General features: G+C 44.2%; 10 protein-coding genes and 2 non-coding genes across 12 annotated transcripts; 7 read left to right on the top strand and 5 right to left on the bottom strand. All coding sequences in view use genetic code 12, as the record gives it.

Moving 5' to 3' along the window:
* Positions 1-8: 8 nt before the first annotated feature.
* On the bottom strand, positions 9-578 carry SPC3 (Signal peptidase complex subunit; the record flags this gene model as incomplete). The annotated part of the gene is made up of 1 exon (XM_006685182.1): positions 9-578. The coding sequence occupies one exon, from the start codon at positions 576-578 to the stop codon at positions 9-11; it is 570 nt and encodes a 189-aa protein (XP_006685245.1).
* Positions 579-1,322: 744 nt separating this feature from the next.
* On the top strand, positions 1,323-1,396 carry PSN45_002397. Its single transcript has one exon. It is a non-coding gene; the product is annotated as a tRNA-Val (tRNA).
* Positions 1,397-1,834: 438 nt separating this feature from the next.
* Positions 1,835-2,189, top strand: MIC10 (Mitochondrial inner membrane organizing system component; the record flags this gene model as incomplete). The annotated part of the gene is made up of 2 exons (XM_006685184.1): positions 1,835-1,888; positions 1,986-2,189. 2 exons carry the CDS (start codon positions 1,835-1,837, stop codon positions 2,187-2,189), a joined length of 258 nt encoding a protein of 85 aa, XP_006685247.1.
* A 262-nt stretch (positions 2,190-2,451) lies between these two features.
* On the top strand, positions 2,452-3,393 carry PSN45_002395 (uncharacterized protein; the record flags this gene model as incomplete). The annotated part of the gene is made up of 1 exon (XM_006685047.2): positions 2,452-3,393. The coding sequence occupies one exon, from the start codon at positions 2,452-2,454 to the stop codon at positions 3,391-3,393; it is 942 nt and encodes a 313-aa protein (XP_006685110.1).
* Positions 3,394-3,572: 179 nt separating this feature from the next.
* On the bottom strand, positions 3,573-4,700 carry KAE1 (putative tRNA threonylcarbamoyladenosine biosynthesis protein kae1; the record flags this gene model as incomplete). Its single annotated transcript, XM_006685048.1, has 1 exon — positions 3,573-4,700. The coding sequence occupies one exon, from the start codon at positions 4,698-4,700 to the stop codon at positions 3,573-3,575; it is 1,128 nt and encodes a 375-aa protein (XP_006685111.1).
* An 80-nt stretch (positions 4,701-4,780) lies between these two features.
* Positions 4,781-5,494, top strand: PSN45_002393 (uncharacterized protein; the record flags this gene model as incomplete). Its single annotated transcript, XM_006685049.2, has 1 exon — positions 4,781-5,494. The coding sequence occupies one exon, from the start codon at positions 4,781-4,783 to the stop codon at positions 5,492-5,494; it is 714 nt and encodes a 237-aa protein (XP_006685112.2).
* Positions 5,495-5,858: 364 nt separating this feature from the next.
* On the bottom strand, positions 5,859-6,170 carry RPL30 (60S ribosomal protein eL30; the record flags this gene model as incomplete). Its single annotated transcript, XM_006685050.2, has 1 exon — positions 5,859-6,170. The coding sequence occupies one exon, from the start codon at positions 6,168-6,170 to the stop codon at positions 5,859-5,861; it is 312 nt and encodes a 103-aa protein (XP_006685113.1).
* A 380-nt stretch (positions 6,171-6,550) lies between these two features.
* RPL24 (60S ribosomal protein eL24) lies at positions 6,551-7,151 on the top strand (the record flags this gene model as incomplete). Its single annotated transcript, XM_006685052.2, has 2 exons — positions 6,551-6,569; positions 6,682-7,151. The coding sequence occupies 2 exons, from the start codon at positions 6,551-6,553 to the stop codon at positions 7,149-7,151; spliced, it is 489 nt and encodes a 162-aa protein (XP_006685115.1).
* Positions 7,152-7,233: 82 nt separating this feature from the next.
* Positions 7,234-8,232, bottom strand: PSN45_002390 (uncharacterized protein; the record flags this gene model as incomplete). The annotated part of the gene is made up of 1 exon (XM_006685053.2): positions 7,234-8,232. One exon carries the CDS (start codon positions 8,230-8,232, stop codon positions 7,234-7,236), a length of 999 nt encoding a protein of 332 aa, XP_006685116.1.
* A 42-nt stretch (positions 8,233-8,274) lies between these two features.
* On the bottom strand, positions 8,275-8,347 carry PSN45_002389. Its single transcript has one exon. It is a non-coding gene; the product is annotated as a tRNA-Ala (tRNA).
* A 399-nt stretch (positions 8,348-8,746) lies between these two features.
* Positions 8,747-10,447, top strand: PSN45_002388 (uncharacterized protein; the record flags this gene model as incomplete). The annotated part of the gene is made up of 1 exon (XM_006685054.2): positions 8,747-10,447. The coding sequence occupies one exon, from the start codon at positions 8,747-8,749 to the stop codon at positions 10,445-10,447; it is 1,701 nt and encodes a 566-aa protein (XP_006685117.1).
* A 427-nt stretch (positions 10,448-10,874) lies between these two features.
* On the top strand, positions 10,875-13,880 carry PSN45_002387 (magnesium-transporting ATPase (P-type); the record flags this gene model as incomplete). The annotated part of the gene is made up of 1 exon (XM_006685055.1): positions 10,875-13,880. The coding sequence occupies one exon, from the start codon at positions 10,875-10,877 to the stop codon at positions 13,878-13,880; it is 3,006 nt and encodes a 1,001-aa protein (XP_006685118.1).
* Positions 13,881-13,898: the final 18 nt, after the last annotated feature.

Below are 13,898 nucleotides of genomic sequence, written 5' to 3'. Positions count from 1 at the left end.
AACACTATTTAAGCACGGTCCTTCTTTGTTTTCACTTCGGCGAAGGTGAAAGGAGTAGTGGCAGAAGTTTGACCAAATATCAATGGTCCAACGTGAGGTTGGATGTTCCATTCCAACTTAAGCTCAGCATCTCTTTGCCTGAAGGAGTTTTCCACATCCCATACACTATACTTGGCCCGGTGATTCTTCAACGACAATACAGCATCATCTTTGGAGGTGATGATTTTATCCCAATATGTGACTTTATTAGAGGAGCCATCGCTTTTACCAGGGTACTCAGCAGTTAAATATACAAACACCTGCTTGGTGTTCCAATTGAATAAGGGGGTCAAATCGGCATCGAGATCGAACTTTATGATGGAGTTTTCCTTTTGTTTACCGTTCTTGGCCCCATATTGGAATGATCCTTTCAACAGCGCACCCGCTTGAACATTCGAAATAGATGTGGTATTCAACGACCAGACCTGGTCGAGTTGTAGTTGGAAAAAGGAGGACACAATCACCAATGCAGCTATTATGGCCGTGCACGTAATTGCATGATTGGAGATGGCCTGAGCCCGTGTGACCAAATTGAACATTTTGTGTATTGGTTAGCGTGTTCCGAATTTTTGGTTTTCAGATTACTGCGAAAAGGCCAACCAGAACAGGAATGAGAGATGGAAATAGTTTTTCTTAGAGTAGCTATTATGCGGACAGAGAGAGAGGGTAGGAAAACCAGTCTGCTCGGTACAGACACTGTTTACACTCCTTCTTCTAAACTCAGTTTTCCTAGTTGTACTCTACCATCAACCGAAAACGAGAGTGCTAACAACATGTTAAAGTATTCTCACTCACCAGATGACTTAAGAATAGGCCTTCAGGGAATTTCTCAATGACAGAAGTAACAGAGACTCAATTTTCAAGCGATAGCTTCTTTCAGTCATTTGTGTCTGTTGAAATATTATTATTTTGCAGCAAAAGTCAGTGGTGCGACTTTGAATCGAACTGTACCTCGGAGAAACAAGATTGGCCGTGCTAAAATCCAGGGTGTCTGGCTGAAGATAATGTGCGTAGCTACTTGCTGATGTGAAAATTCACATACTCAAATTTCCATGCTAAAAACTCCCCAGCTGATATGACAAAAGCTGTCTCTGTCGATAAATGCTACACTCTTTAAATATAAAATTAGCTTTATTATATCTCCCCGCAGCTAACAGCACCTAAAAAAGACTATTTAGGTAAGGTAGAGTGTAAATAGTCTAATATCATTTGAAGTGCCAAAAGTCAATGAATAAATTAAAAAACACCCGTAAAAAATTCTTCCGATGTAATACATCACAATTGGTTCTGTGGTCTAGCCGGTTATGACAAATGCTTAACACGCATTAGGTCCCCAGTTCGATCCTGGGCAGAATCATCAAGAGTTCTTCGGAACTTGTTTCTTTTTGCACTTATGGCCCCAAGCTAGTCCTGCTTTTTAGTCTAACAGATGACAGCTTCAACTACACCCTAAATTACACCTCTACTTCTGCTCTCCCAGTTCCATTTCGATGGGGTCCATTTCTCGTTCAGACTTCCGGCGTGAAAAATGTGTTGCACACAATTTTACTCGGTTTTCTCGCTCTCGACCAACCATATTCTCAAGTTTGATAGAATCAAGTTCAAGTTGGATCGATAAACATATTCGAATATTTGGATCATATAATCATTAGAAAAGGTACGTGATAGATCAATGTGAGTTACAATCACGGTCCAAGACCCGACAATCGACAAGCCAGCTTTCGCAAGCGGTTGCTGGTGTTTTGGTGGACGTTGTGAAAAATTGAGTCAATAGCACATACTAACAACAATTCAGATGTCAACCGAACAAAAAGTGGGTACTCCATCTCAGAGCTTGTTGAACAACAACGTATGTTATGCCTATCAAAAGTGGGTAATTGGGTGGTCTGAAGAGCGCCTGACCTGATTACCAGAAGAATCAACAATATACTAACTTGAAGATATAGTGGGACGTCGTAATTTCCAACGGTCTTGTGAAAACCGGGTTAGGTTTCGGAGGAGGTGTTTTAGCATCGATTGTGCTTTTCAAGAGAAGAGCTTGGCCTGTGTGGGTAGGTGTGGGTTTCGGACTAGGAAGAGGTTACTCTGAAGGAGATGCTATTTTCAGAGGTCACCAAGTCGACTTCGGATTAAGGAATGTCAAGGCTTAATGGAGACAGGTCCATTAGTTATTCACCACAGACTCATAAATAGTTTCAACTGGTCTTCATGGCTGTTTAGATTAAAATGCATATTGATGTATAAGTTTGGAGTTGTCCAGCCTGAGGGAGCCAGCCGGGTGACAGTGATAGTTGTAATTTACTACTTTGTAGAAATGTTGATGTGAACGTTGTTTTCTTTCTATGGTTTCTGGTAGTTCTCTTAACAGTACTCTTAACAGTTCGATCTTTACTCGCGCTCGCAGAAATCACTATGACATCCATCGAAAAGCTCCTAAACGGAGACTTGGATCTCTATGACGTGTTGGAAGTACACCACGCGGCTCCCGATATAGCCATAAAGCGACAGTACCGGAAACTCGCTCTTAAGTATCATCCTGACAAAAACCCAGCCCCTGAGGCGGTTGACCAGTTTCAGTTGTTATCAACCATTTATGAGATATTAAGCAATCCCACCACCAGAAATGATTATGACCGCATACGAAGCTATAAGAACGAGAAGCATGTACAACTGCAAGCTCTAGATGAACACACGAAGCGGTTCAAAGAAGAGCTTCTTAGGGCCGAACAGAACAATAAAACACATGGAGTAGATATTTACAATAAAGTATCACGAGAATTCGAAACAAGCAACCAGAATATCGAGTTACTCCGAGAGCAGGGCCTTAAGAAAAGGCGGGTCTTGGAACTGGAGAAGTTGAAGCCGAAATTTCTGCCCGTGTACGTGTCGTACAAAGATCTTGTGATTCCCCAGATTATAGACTTGAGAGACAGTGGCACCACCAAAGTGGTGGTGAAGTGGAAACACCGACCAGAGCTCGAGGGACAGTTCACACTTGATGTTGTCAGCGACATCATGACGGTGTTTGGGCCTGTTACTTCAGTGAAGTCTGCTGTTTCAGAAGATAAGTATAAGGCCGCATTACTAGAATACAAGGATGCACAGGATGCTGCTAAGGCCGTGGGCCACAACTACAAAAAAAGTGCCACGTTATGGGACGGGACTCCTTACAGGAAGCTAGCCAGCCTTCTTCGGGCCTGTACGCCTGTGACTAGTGGATCAACTGATATTGGAAATATCAAGCTGTTGGAGACCTTTAAAGAAGAAGATATATTCACAGATAATATGGCGATAAATCAGCTTCTAGCCAAAGTTATTACGGAGAAGATGTCCAATACGTATCTGACACTGTGAAGGAAAAATCCCCGAGGAAGTCCACAGGGTCTTTTAAATATTGTAATGATTTACGACGGTTATTCTCACCCAGCACCACAAGTGCCGGTAAGAGGAAAGTGTCGAATGAAAGCCAAATAGAGCAACATAAGGAATGCATATATTAAATCCACGTCTCAGTTTCTTCTCATCGGGTCAACCTAGTCATCTCTCCAGTTCACCCACACCTCATCGGTTCTAAATCTCTGGGTGCAAACCGTGTCCTTCAACTCCTTGGTCTGCCCCATTCTATAACTAAGCAACCCCGCATGGGCTATCATGATTCCATTGTCAATACAGAACCTCTCGTCTGTAGCATGAATAGACCCATTTTTCCGATCATTCACCATCAATTCCATCATCTCCTGAAGTCTCTCATTGGACCCGACTCCCCCCACAATCAACACCTGGTTGCTCTGAACATGGGCCATGGCCCTTTCAGTGATTTCCACCAACATCGAGTAAAGAGACTCTTGAAGCGAGAAACAGAGGTCTTCCGGAGTGATGAGCTCACCCAGCTCTTGGTCCACAAGGTTTTTGTTCTTCTTGGGGGTGCTGGAAAACATGTCTTTGGCCAACACATCCACATACTGTAAGATCCCCGACATCGAGATGTCCATTCCTTTCACCGTGTATGGTAGTTCAACAAGATGACGGCCTTTTTTCGCCATTTGCTCGATGTTATACCCTGGAGCCGGGTCATTGGAGATCTTGAGCACTCGAGCAAACCGGTCCAAACAGTTCCCAATGGCGATATCCAAAGTTTCGCCAAAAATCCGGTATCTCTGTCTGGAGTACGCGATGATCTGAGTGTTACCTCCGCTAACATATAGCACCACCGGGTTCTGCGCTCCTGTGATCTCACGGCCCATTTCTATGTGGCCCACACAGTGGTTTACCCCCACCAACGGCAAGTTCCAAAGCTGGGCCAAAGTTCTGGCGGCTATTACAACGCTTTGGAGAGGAGCACCCATTCCAGGCCCTTGAGTGAAACAAATGCAGTCCAAATCACGGCCACATACGCCGGCATCGGCCAACGCCCGCTTGATGATCCGTACCACCCAGTGGCGGTGATGGCGGGCTGTGTCTCGTGGTAGAAATCCCTCTCCTGGAGGGGTGATGTAGGTATCTCTGACGTTGGAGAGGACCTGTGCACTATTGTGAGGGCCTGGCTCACCCACGCCGTGCCTGATGATACCCACGCCGAGCTTGTTGGCCGAGCCCTCGAGTCCCAATGCGAGGTAATAGTCCCGGCCTGGCCGTAATCTCTTATCTAGGTCCACAGTCATGGTGAAGGCTAGAAAAAATTGATGCGCATCTTGATTTAGTGTGACAAATGAGTGCGCACTTGTTTGTTTACCAAAACACTATGCCATCACTCAGTTACTTTTTGGACAGTATCGATAGCCTGTGCCAGCGAATCGAGGAGTTGCAGTTCAGACCTCCGGGAATGTTCACCAATGCCATTGTCACAAAGCCCGACATCACCCAGCTATTAAAAGATGCAAATCCTTCAGAACTGCTTTTGTACCGCGTAACTAACCCTGTGGACGGTAGTATCATTGACCGCCCTGCCAAGCTCCTTGTCCGGGTCGACGGCAAGAGCTATTTCGAGGACGACAACGGCGAGGAGTACCTGAACCACGACGTTTCCAGCAACAAAATTCGTCGAGTGGCTGTGAATGTACCTAGACTTGTTGCAAATTCAGCCCAAACCACTTCTGGCGCCAGCAGTGACATGTCGAGCTCGCCCGTTAAAGCATCGGCACAGATTACGGAGGCGGCGCTGATCTACCGGTCGCTCATCGAGTATACCAACAAGTTACCAGTTGCAAACGAGGAGTTTATACTTCTGATTCGAGCCATGAAAGAGGAATACGAACAATTCTCGGGCCAGTTGCAAGGTCTTCAGCAGGAGTATGACGAGCAGCAGAAGTTGTTGCAGTCGCACAATGTGTTTGGGTTGGATGGGGTGCTGGAGGATGTTAATATTGATCGAGAGTTGAGGAGAGAAGAGGAAGAGGTCGCTGAGTTGGAGAGACAGATCCAGCAGAAGCAGAGTGAAGGAATGACGATGGTGTGAGAGCATTCCACTCTTACCAGGAACTCTAGAGGACATTTCAAATCTAAGAGCTGCAGGCATCTCATCTCAAACGAGTCCAGACACTACCAACGGGTAAGGAGAGGGCACCAACGGGTAGGGAGAGAGCACCAACGGGTAGGGAGAGAGCGCTATCGGTTAGGGAGACATAAACATAGGAGCGTTCACGTAGAGGGGACCTATACACCCACGGACCCTGCCAGGATTCCGTTTGAACTCAACTCATCTCAGTGAAGTTATCTCATCATCTCATCGGCCATCCAATCAACAAGTGATCCAAAGCCATATCTCGCTGCACTACACTTTCTATAAATTAAGTTGTCTATTATAATACAGGATACTTAACTTACAAAGAAGACAAGATGTCAGAGTCACCAGCATCCAAAACAGATAAGGTACCAACTCTGAATAATTTACCACAAACAGTACCTAATTCGTTGTTTCCACCTTGGAAGTAGTAGACTGGGGTCTTGGACAACATGGCGTAGTATTCCAATTCAGACTTTCTCAAGACTGGAGTGTTACCAGCGATGATGATCAACTTGGACTTACCAGATCTCAAGGATTTGACGACGGACTTGTAACCCAAGGTGTACTTACCGGACTTGATAACCAAACCTAACTTGGCGTTGATGTTTTCTTGATTCTTTGGGGCCATCTCTGTGTTTAATATTCTTTACACTCCGGTCTTTGACTGTTGTAAAAATAGTTAAGTGAAAAGTTTCAGTCCAGGCCCGCGAAACACTGAAAATTCCTCACCAAAAAAGCAGTCACAACGTCAGGTGCCAGTGTTTGTGTGCGCGCACCGTCGCTTTTGCTCAAATTTTTCGCAGGACGAGAAAAGGATAGTAGTGAAAAAGTTTGAAATTTTACATATTTCGAATTACGTATAGCAAAGAGTATGTTTTAATAGAGGAAATTACAGTGCTAGGGGTGTTTGACACGAGACAATAAGACCATAAACGCCGAAACCATCACCGGAACAAGAGCAGAAGATCCCTTTATATTTCTATTGTCCGTTTGTCCAACCTGTTAAACATGTATATTACCCATCAAAGTTTGTCCTATTCATCATAATTTAACTCCAAATTGACAAATCGTCCAACTCAAGTGATTAAACCAGTCACCCCTTTTGCCCAAACCCAAAACGTTATACTAACAAAGTCTAGTGAAAGTTGAAGTCGATTCATTTTCAGGTTCCAAGATCTACCCAGGTAGAGGTACCCTTTTCGTGAGAGGTGACTCTAAGGTTTTCAGATTCCAATCTTCTAAGTCTGCTTCCCTTTTCAAGCAAAGAAAGAACCCAAGAAAGATTGCCTGGACCGTTTTGTACAGAAGACACCACAAGAAGGGTATTTCTGAAGAAACCTCTAAGAGAAGAACCAGAAAGGCCGTCAAGCACCAAAGAGGTATTGTCGGTGCTTCTTTGGAATTGATCAAAGAAAGAAGAAACTTGAAGGCCTCCGACAGAAAGGCTGCTAGAGAACAAAGAATTGCCAAGGACAAGGAAGCTAAGAAGGAAGCCAAGGCCTCCAGAAAGGCTGAAAAGGCCAAGTCTGCTGCCAACGGTGCTCAGGCCAGAGTTTCTAAACAACAACAAAAGGGTGCTTTCCAAAAGGTCCAAGCCACTTCCCGTTAAGATCTTGAAGACTTATTTATTGATTTAATCTAGCTTTTAAATTTTTAAATACATACTAAATTGTAATTAATATACTCAACCACTATCTTAGAATGACCTCTCCCACCACGTAATTACCAGTGAGCCGACTTAGCACCACCTTGGAGTTGCGGTAGTGGTATCCAAAATAAAACGTTTCGGTGGTGTGGTAGTAAATTAGTCGTTTGCAGCCATTAACCTTATCATTTATAACCAATACCACTCCCACATAGAGCTTATCACTGAGTGTCCGGATACTTTCCCACGCCTGCCGCACCATACCGGGCACCAGGTCCACCCCCAGATCCGCCCTAACGAGGGTGGTCATGAAATTGGCTAGGTTGAGTAAAATAATATCCTCTCCGTTTCCACTGCACAAACAACTCACTTCAAATTCGTCTACTGCCCGGTATCCTACACCAGCACCCACGACAGCCGCACACCCCACTCGGCCAGGCAACTTGAGGAAGTTTCCACCAGATGACGCCGCCAAATGTGTTTTCGGTCCGTCAATGTGTATTAGTCCAATAGTGTCTTGCACCAGGTGAGCATCAGCCTCGAGAAAGTTTTTGTATTTGTCGAAAAACCGCTGCTGGCTGGGGTGTATCGGGGGAGGCTCGTTGACAACGTCTCCCAGGAGCTGCTGGTACACGTAATGACGCGCTGTGTAGTCAAGAACCTTGGGTTTGACCAATCCGATTGAATCGAGGCTCTTCTGATCAAAGAGGGCGTCGATACTGTCAAATAGTCGTACGGTTTCCCTGAGGGGATAATTATGGTCGATATTATATAGACAGTTGTACCGGATCATGGTGGATCCCTCAAATGCGAGGAAACTGGCGTCATTATTGACGTTCCCCAGTATATTCAAACTGGAGCCATATCCACTGTTAACAAGAGGGCACTCATCTAGGATCTCAGCGGCGGCCAAAACCACCAATTTCCCGTCACGTGAGCCCTGCTGTTGTGATAGGGCCTTTCGGATGACCTGCCTGTATTTTGAGTTTAGTATCTCCGGGTGGTTGCCTGCACCAATATGGAGAACTAGCAAAGGAGATTGCATGGATAAAAAAAACGAGCGCCGAGGATTGATGAACAAAAAGAATGGACGAGTCCGGAGTCGAACCGGAGACCTTTCCCATGCTAAGGGAACGCGCTACCAACTACGCCACACGCCCATTGATGAGTTATTATTTGGATGTGTGGTTTAGACTGTGAAGTCTGACGCTAGGCACCGTTATCGATTCGAATCGGCTGCATTCAGAAGCACAAGCATACCCATAAAAAGCTTCTCCAAATATGGCCATTCCTTTTAGCCCTTCAGTATTTCCTCAAAAATATCTTTAATACCAAAACCCGTCCAACGTGTTGGATGCGATTTGACAATCGAAAACGAATTAACCTCGCCAGCTGAAACCCAGTGATAAGAAAGCATACGCACACACAGCATTACCATACCCCCAAGAATACCACATAGACCCAGCTGAGATTAGGACCGTACTACGCTATCCATCAAAAGTTCACCCAATTGCCCCTAAAACCCTTCAAACTTTATATTATCTCACCAGATCTAAGCGATGACTCGATTCAAAGTTGTTAATTACTGGGGATTCGGCATCTATAACGACATCCGAAGTCGTCTCCCGTACTACTGGAGTGACTTCAAGGACGCATACAACTATAGGGTTGTCCCGTCTACCACCTACATATTTTTCACCAACCTCCTACCTGCTATCGCATTTGCTCAAGATATGTTCGATAATACAGATAACACCTACGGAGTCAACGAGGTGTTGATGAGCAGTGCCATTGCGGGAGTATGCTTCGGACTTCTCTCCGGCCAGCCATTGTGTATTGTAGGAGTCACGGGGCCCATCTCCATTTTCAGCTACACAGTGTACGATATCATGAAACCCCGAGGAACCCCATACCTTCCATTTATGTGCTGGATATATTTGTGGTCGATGGTGATGCATTTGGTGATCGCCGTGAGCAACATGGTCTCGTGGTTGAAAGTCATCAGCCAGTTTTCCTGTGAAGTTTTTGGGTTCTTCATCTGTGTCGTTTATATTCAGAAAGGGATCCAGATTTTAAGTAATCAATTTGCTGAAGTCGGTGTTGCCAGTGGATTTTTGTCGGTTCTCATCAGTGTATTGATGGTGTTTACCGGAGTTGGCTCGTTTGTGTTTGGTACATACTTGCATTACTTCAAGCCGTGGGTACGCAAAGTGTTTGTAGACTATGGGGTCCCACTATCGGTGGTTTTTTTTACCGGCTTCATCCACTTTGGCCACTACATTAGCGATACTACCATGGCAAAACTTCCAGTGACCTCGAGCTTTGTCCCCACGAAATCTGGACAGTCCAGGCCCCATGGATGGTTCATTCACTTCTGGCCCTCGGAGAACATTGGTGTGGGAGACGTTTTTCTTGCCATTCCGTTTGCAGTCTTGTTAACCTTCTTGTTCTACTTCGACCACAATGTATCGTCGTTAATGTGTCAGCTGAAAGACTTTCCGTTGAAGAAACCGTCGTCTTTCCACTGGGACTTCGCGTTGTTGGGCATCACTACTGGCTTAGCAGGTATTCTAGGCATCCCAGCCCCGAACGGCTTGATTCCTCAGGCACCACTCCATACCACCTCACTAGTGGTACACGACTCACAGACAGGTAAGCCTCAATACGTGGTGGAACAGCGATTTACCAACACGGTCCAGGGCCTATTGACGTTTGTGATGATGTCTCCGCCGTTTCTCACGGTGCTTGGCCTCATTCCACAAGCAGTTCTTTCAGGATTGTTCTTCATAATGGCCCTCACGGGGTTGCATGGGAATCCAATCACAAACAAGCTCCGATTCTTATTTATGGATGAGGGGTATATCGCTCTGGATGCCTCGTGCCCAGAAGAGTTTCGTCAGTATCAACGGTACCCCAACAAAAAATACTTCTACATCTACTTGGGGCTCCAGCTTGTGGGAGCAGCAGCCGAGGTTGCCATCACCATGACGAAGGCTGCTGTGGGATTCCCCGGAGTACTCTTGTTATTTGCTTTTGCAGCCAAATGGATCTGGCCCTATATAATTCCGGCACTGGAGCTCGAGTTGCTCGACTCTGATGTGGCTGATGCTGTCATCATAAAGAATCTTCAGATTGTCAGTGAAGTTAAGAGAAAAAACCTCGAAAATGAAAAGTCCAGCGAAAGTTCAGAATACATTGTTATCGACACCGTCGGGTCGAGTGAAAATTACGTCCACCAGCGCAAACACTCACGGGTTTGAAAAAGCTATAGTACCTATCCATACGAACACCACAGCCACGGGGCCACGTATGTGATCGGCTATTTTTTTGCGGTTTTCAGGCACATTTTCAGTTTTTGGTGCCAATGAGGTCAATGTTTTGAGCGATTTTTTTCGAATTCACACAGCTAATTTCTTTGAGTGATTTAATTCATTGGTGAATGAAAAATATTATGAGGTCTTTTTGTTTTTTTAAAGGAAGCAATAGCTTCTTTGGGAAGCTAGGGCAGAGGTTTTTACAAGGGGATTATTTCATTGGAGGGATATTATTTGCCTTTGGTACTTGAAAATGAGGTATTTTTGGTGAAAATTTTAATTTTGTTGTTCCTGTTTGGGACCAGTTTTTCGCAGTCGTAGCTAGCGCCCGTATATAAACCAGTCATTTGCTAACTGTGTTCTTCACTGAAATATGGACGCTAGCAGCATTGAAAGCAAACTTGAAAGTGACTCTGTGAGCGGGTTTGGGTTTGACCGTGTGAAGTTTAACGAAGAAGTGGAACGCGGTCGTACCAGAGTTAGAACCGGTTTACTTCCCATCAAGAGCAATGTTTCTTCTTCGAGTGCAGCTGTTCCAACTCTCTACAAGACCATATCCCACAGCATCGATGAGCGGTTGAATGATGATGATGATGATGATAAGAACTTGTTGGACAACCAGTCGGTGTTGGAATTAACATGGCACCGTGACACGGTGGAAGAAGTTTGTGTTGCTTTGGGAGCCAGTTTGGACACGGGATTGACTGACCAGCAAGTTACCAATAAGGTCAAGGAGTACGGTAGAAACGTCCAGACGAAACCCAGTTCAGGAGCTTTTTTGAGGATATCGCTTTACTTTTTCAATGGGTTTGGGGTCTTGTTGCTTGTGGCTGGTATATTGGTGATAATAAGCTATAAACCGTTGGGTGACCCCCCTGCCGTGGCCAACTTGGTGTTAGGGATTATTTTGTTGGTGGTGTTCTTTCTTCAGGCATTTTTGAATTTCATTCAAGATTACTCAAGTTCCCAGATCTTGAACTCTATAAATGTGATGCTACCCAATGAGGTCAAGGTCCTTAGAAATGGAGACAAAACTGTGATAAACAGCGAGGAATTGGTACCGGGGGATGTTGTGTTTATTGATAAGAACACCAAGGTCCCTGCAGATTTGAGACTAATTGAACTGAACAACTTGCAATTCGACAGATGTATTTTGACTGGTGAGACAAAACCCGTAAAAGGAAAAGTTGACAGCGACATCGTGAATTATTTGGAAAATGAGTCTATTGCCATGCAAGGAACCCTTTGCATTAATGGTACCGGCAAAGGGGTTGTGTTATCTACCGGTGACAATACCATTTTTGGCAAGATTTCGAAATTGTCAGCTAAACAGAGAGAAGGTTTAACTACTTTGCAGAAAGAGTTGTTTAGATTCATCTTGATGATCTCGATTGTCATTGTGTTCGTTATAGTGTTGGTGATTGTTCTTTGGGCTGCTTGGTTGAGACATACGTACCCTGGCTGGATCAATGTTCCTACTTTGATTGTGGACGTTGTGTCAGTGATGGTGTCGTTCATCCCTGAAGGTCTCCCTATAGCTATGACTGTGTGCTTGCTTGTGGCAGCCAAAGGCATGAGAGACCATGGCATTTTGTGTAAGTCTTTGTCTGTGATTGAAACTTTGGGTTCTGTCAATGTCTTGTGTTCAGATAAAACAGGGACATTGACCACTGGTAAAATGATTGTTGGTGCTCATTACGGTGATTTAGAAAGACTTAAAATGGTGGGAAAGTTGTGCAATGAATGTATTGCTGAAGACGGCCAAGTTACCACCGGGAACCAAACTGATCAATCGATCATGAACTTCTCTGAGGATTCCTTCGTCGACTCTCGCAATTATACTTTGGTGGATGAGTTGGGGTTCAATTCCAAAAACAAGTATATGATTAAGGTGTTTGAGTGTGGAGAAGGAATCTTGTTCACCATTAAGGGTGCACCAGAGGTTCTTATAGAGAAGGCAAGTTTTGTACTTGTGGATGGGGAGAGGACTCCCTTGACAGATGACTTGAGACAAAAGTTGATTCAAGTACAGTTTGATTGGTGTAACCAAGGAGAAAGGGTTGTGTTGTTAGGGTCCAACTTATACTCACCCGAGGAATACCAGAAGCTCAAAAGTGAAGTCCCAGATAATGACGAGCTTGATGTGAAATACTTTCCATTCTCTGTAGACGGTATGATGGGCATCAGCGATCCATTGAGACAAGATATACCTGAAACAGTGGTAGCACTTAAGGCTGCCCACATCAAAATTGTGATGATTACTGGTGACTTTGAAATCACTGCTAAGGCTATTGCTACAAAATGTGGTATTGTTTCTCACAATGACTATGTCGATAATATTGATTCAATTGGTGTGAACTCCGATTGTGTGCTTATCAACGGATATGAAATGTTTCGGTTAAGTGAAATTGAATGGGACCATATGATGAACTATAAACTGGTGGTGTTTAGCAGAACTACTCCTGAACAAAAACTTAAAATAGTCAAGGAGTTCCAGAAGCGTAAAAACGTTGTTGGAATGATTGGTGATGGTGTGAACGATTCTCCTTCAATAAAGCAGGCTGATATTGGTATATCCATGATAGACGGTTCCGAAATTGCCCAAGATGCAAGTGATTTGGTGCTTATGGACTCTTTTGTGTCGATTATTCATGGAGTGAAGTTCAGTAGATTGGTGTTTGAGAACCTTAGAAAAACAATTTGTTATTTATTACCAGCTGGAAGCTATGCCGAATTGTGGGCAGTTCTTTTGAACGTTATCTTTGGATTTCCTCAGATGTTGTCGAGTTTCTTCATGATTATTATTTCATGTATCACCGACTGTGTTGCTGCTATGACAATTAGTTTTGAAGCAGAAGAGTCCAATCTCTTGACAAAGATGCCTAGGCAAATGAGTGGAGAAAGGCTTGTTGACTATAAATTGTTTTTGCATTCTTACTTGACGTTAGGAACTTACTATAGTTTTACGTCGATGTTGTTAGCATTTCTCAACTTCACTCGTCACGGCTTCAAGTTTTCTGAGTTGCACAAGTATGCGATAACCGATGAAATGAATGAAGTGTTGAGCAGGTCTTCGTCCATTTACTTTGTCAATTTGGTCATTTTGCAGTTTTTTAACTTATTGACAGTAAGAACCAGATTTGTGTCGTGCTTGAAGAACTTTAGCTGGAAACTCTTGGTGATTTTGCCTATTTTTGCCAGCACTTTTATTTGGAACTACATCCCCCAAGTTCAAAAAGCATTGGACTCATCTTCTGTTCCTGTCGAATACTACTTTATTTCATTTGGATTTGGTTCACTATTATTGGTGTACGATGAGCTTAGAAAACTCATGGTCAGAAAGTATCCGAATGGGTTACTTGCAAAAATCGCATGGTAGAATATTTTAGCTAATTTT

Source organism: Yamadazyma tenuis, chromosome 3 (genome assembly GCF_029203305.1).
Source record: "Yamadazyma tenuis chromosome 3, complete sequence".
Taxonomy (NCBI): Eukaryota; Fungi; Ascomycota; class Pichiomycetes; order Serinales; family Debaryomycetaceae; genus Yamadazyma; species Yamadazyma tenuis.
The sequence above is the reverse complement of the archived record's forward strand: the minus strand, read 5'-3'. Positions and strand labels throughout refer to the sequence as shown.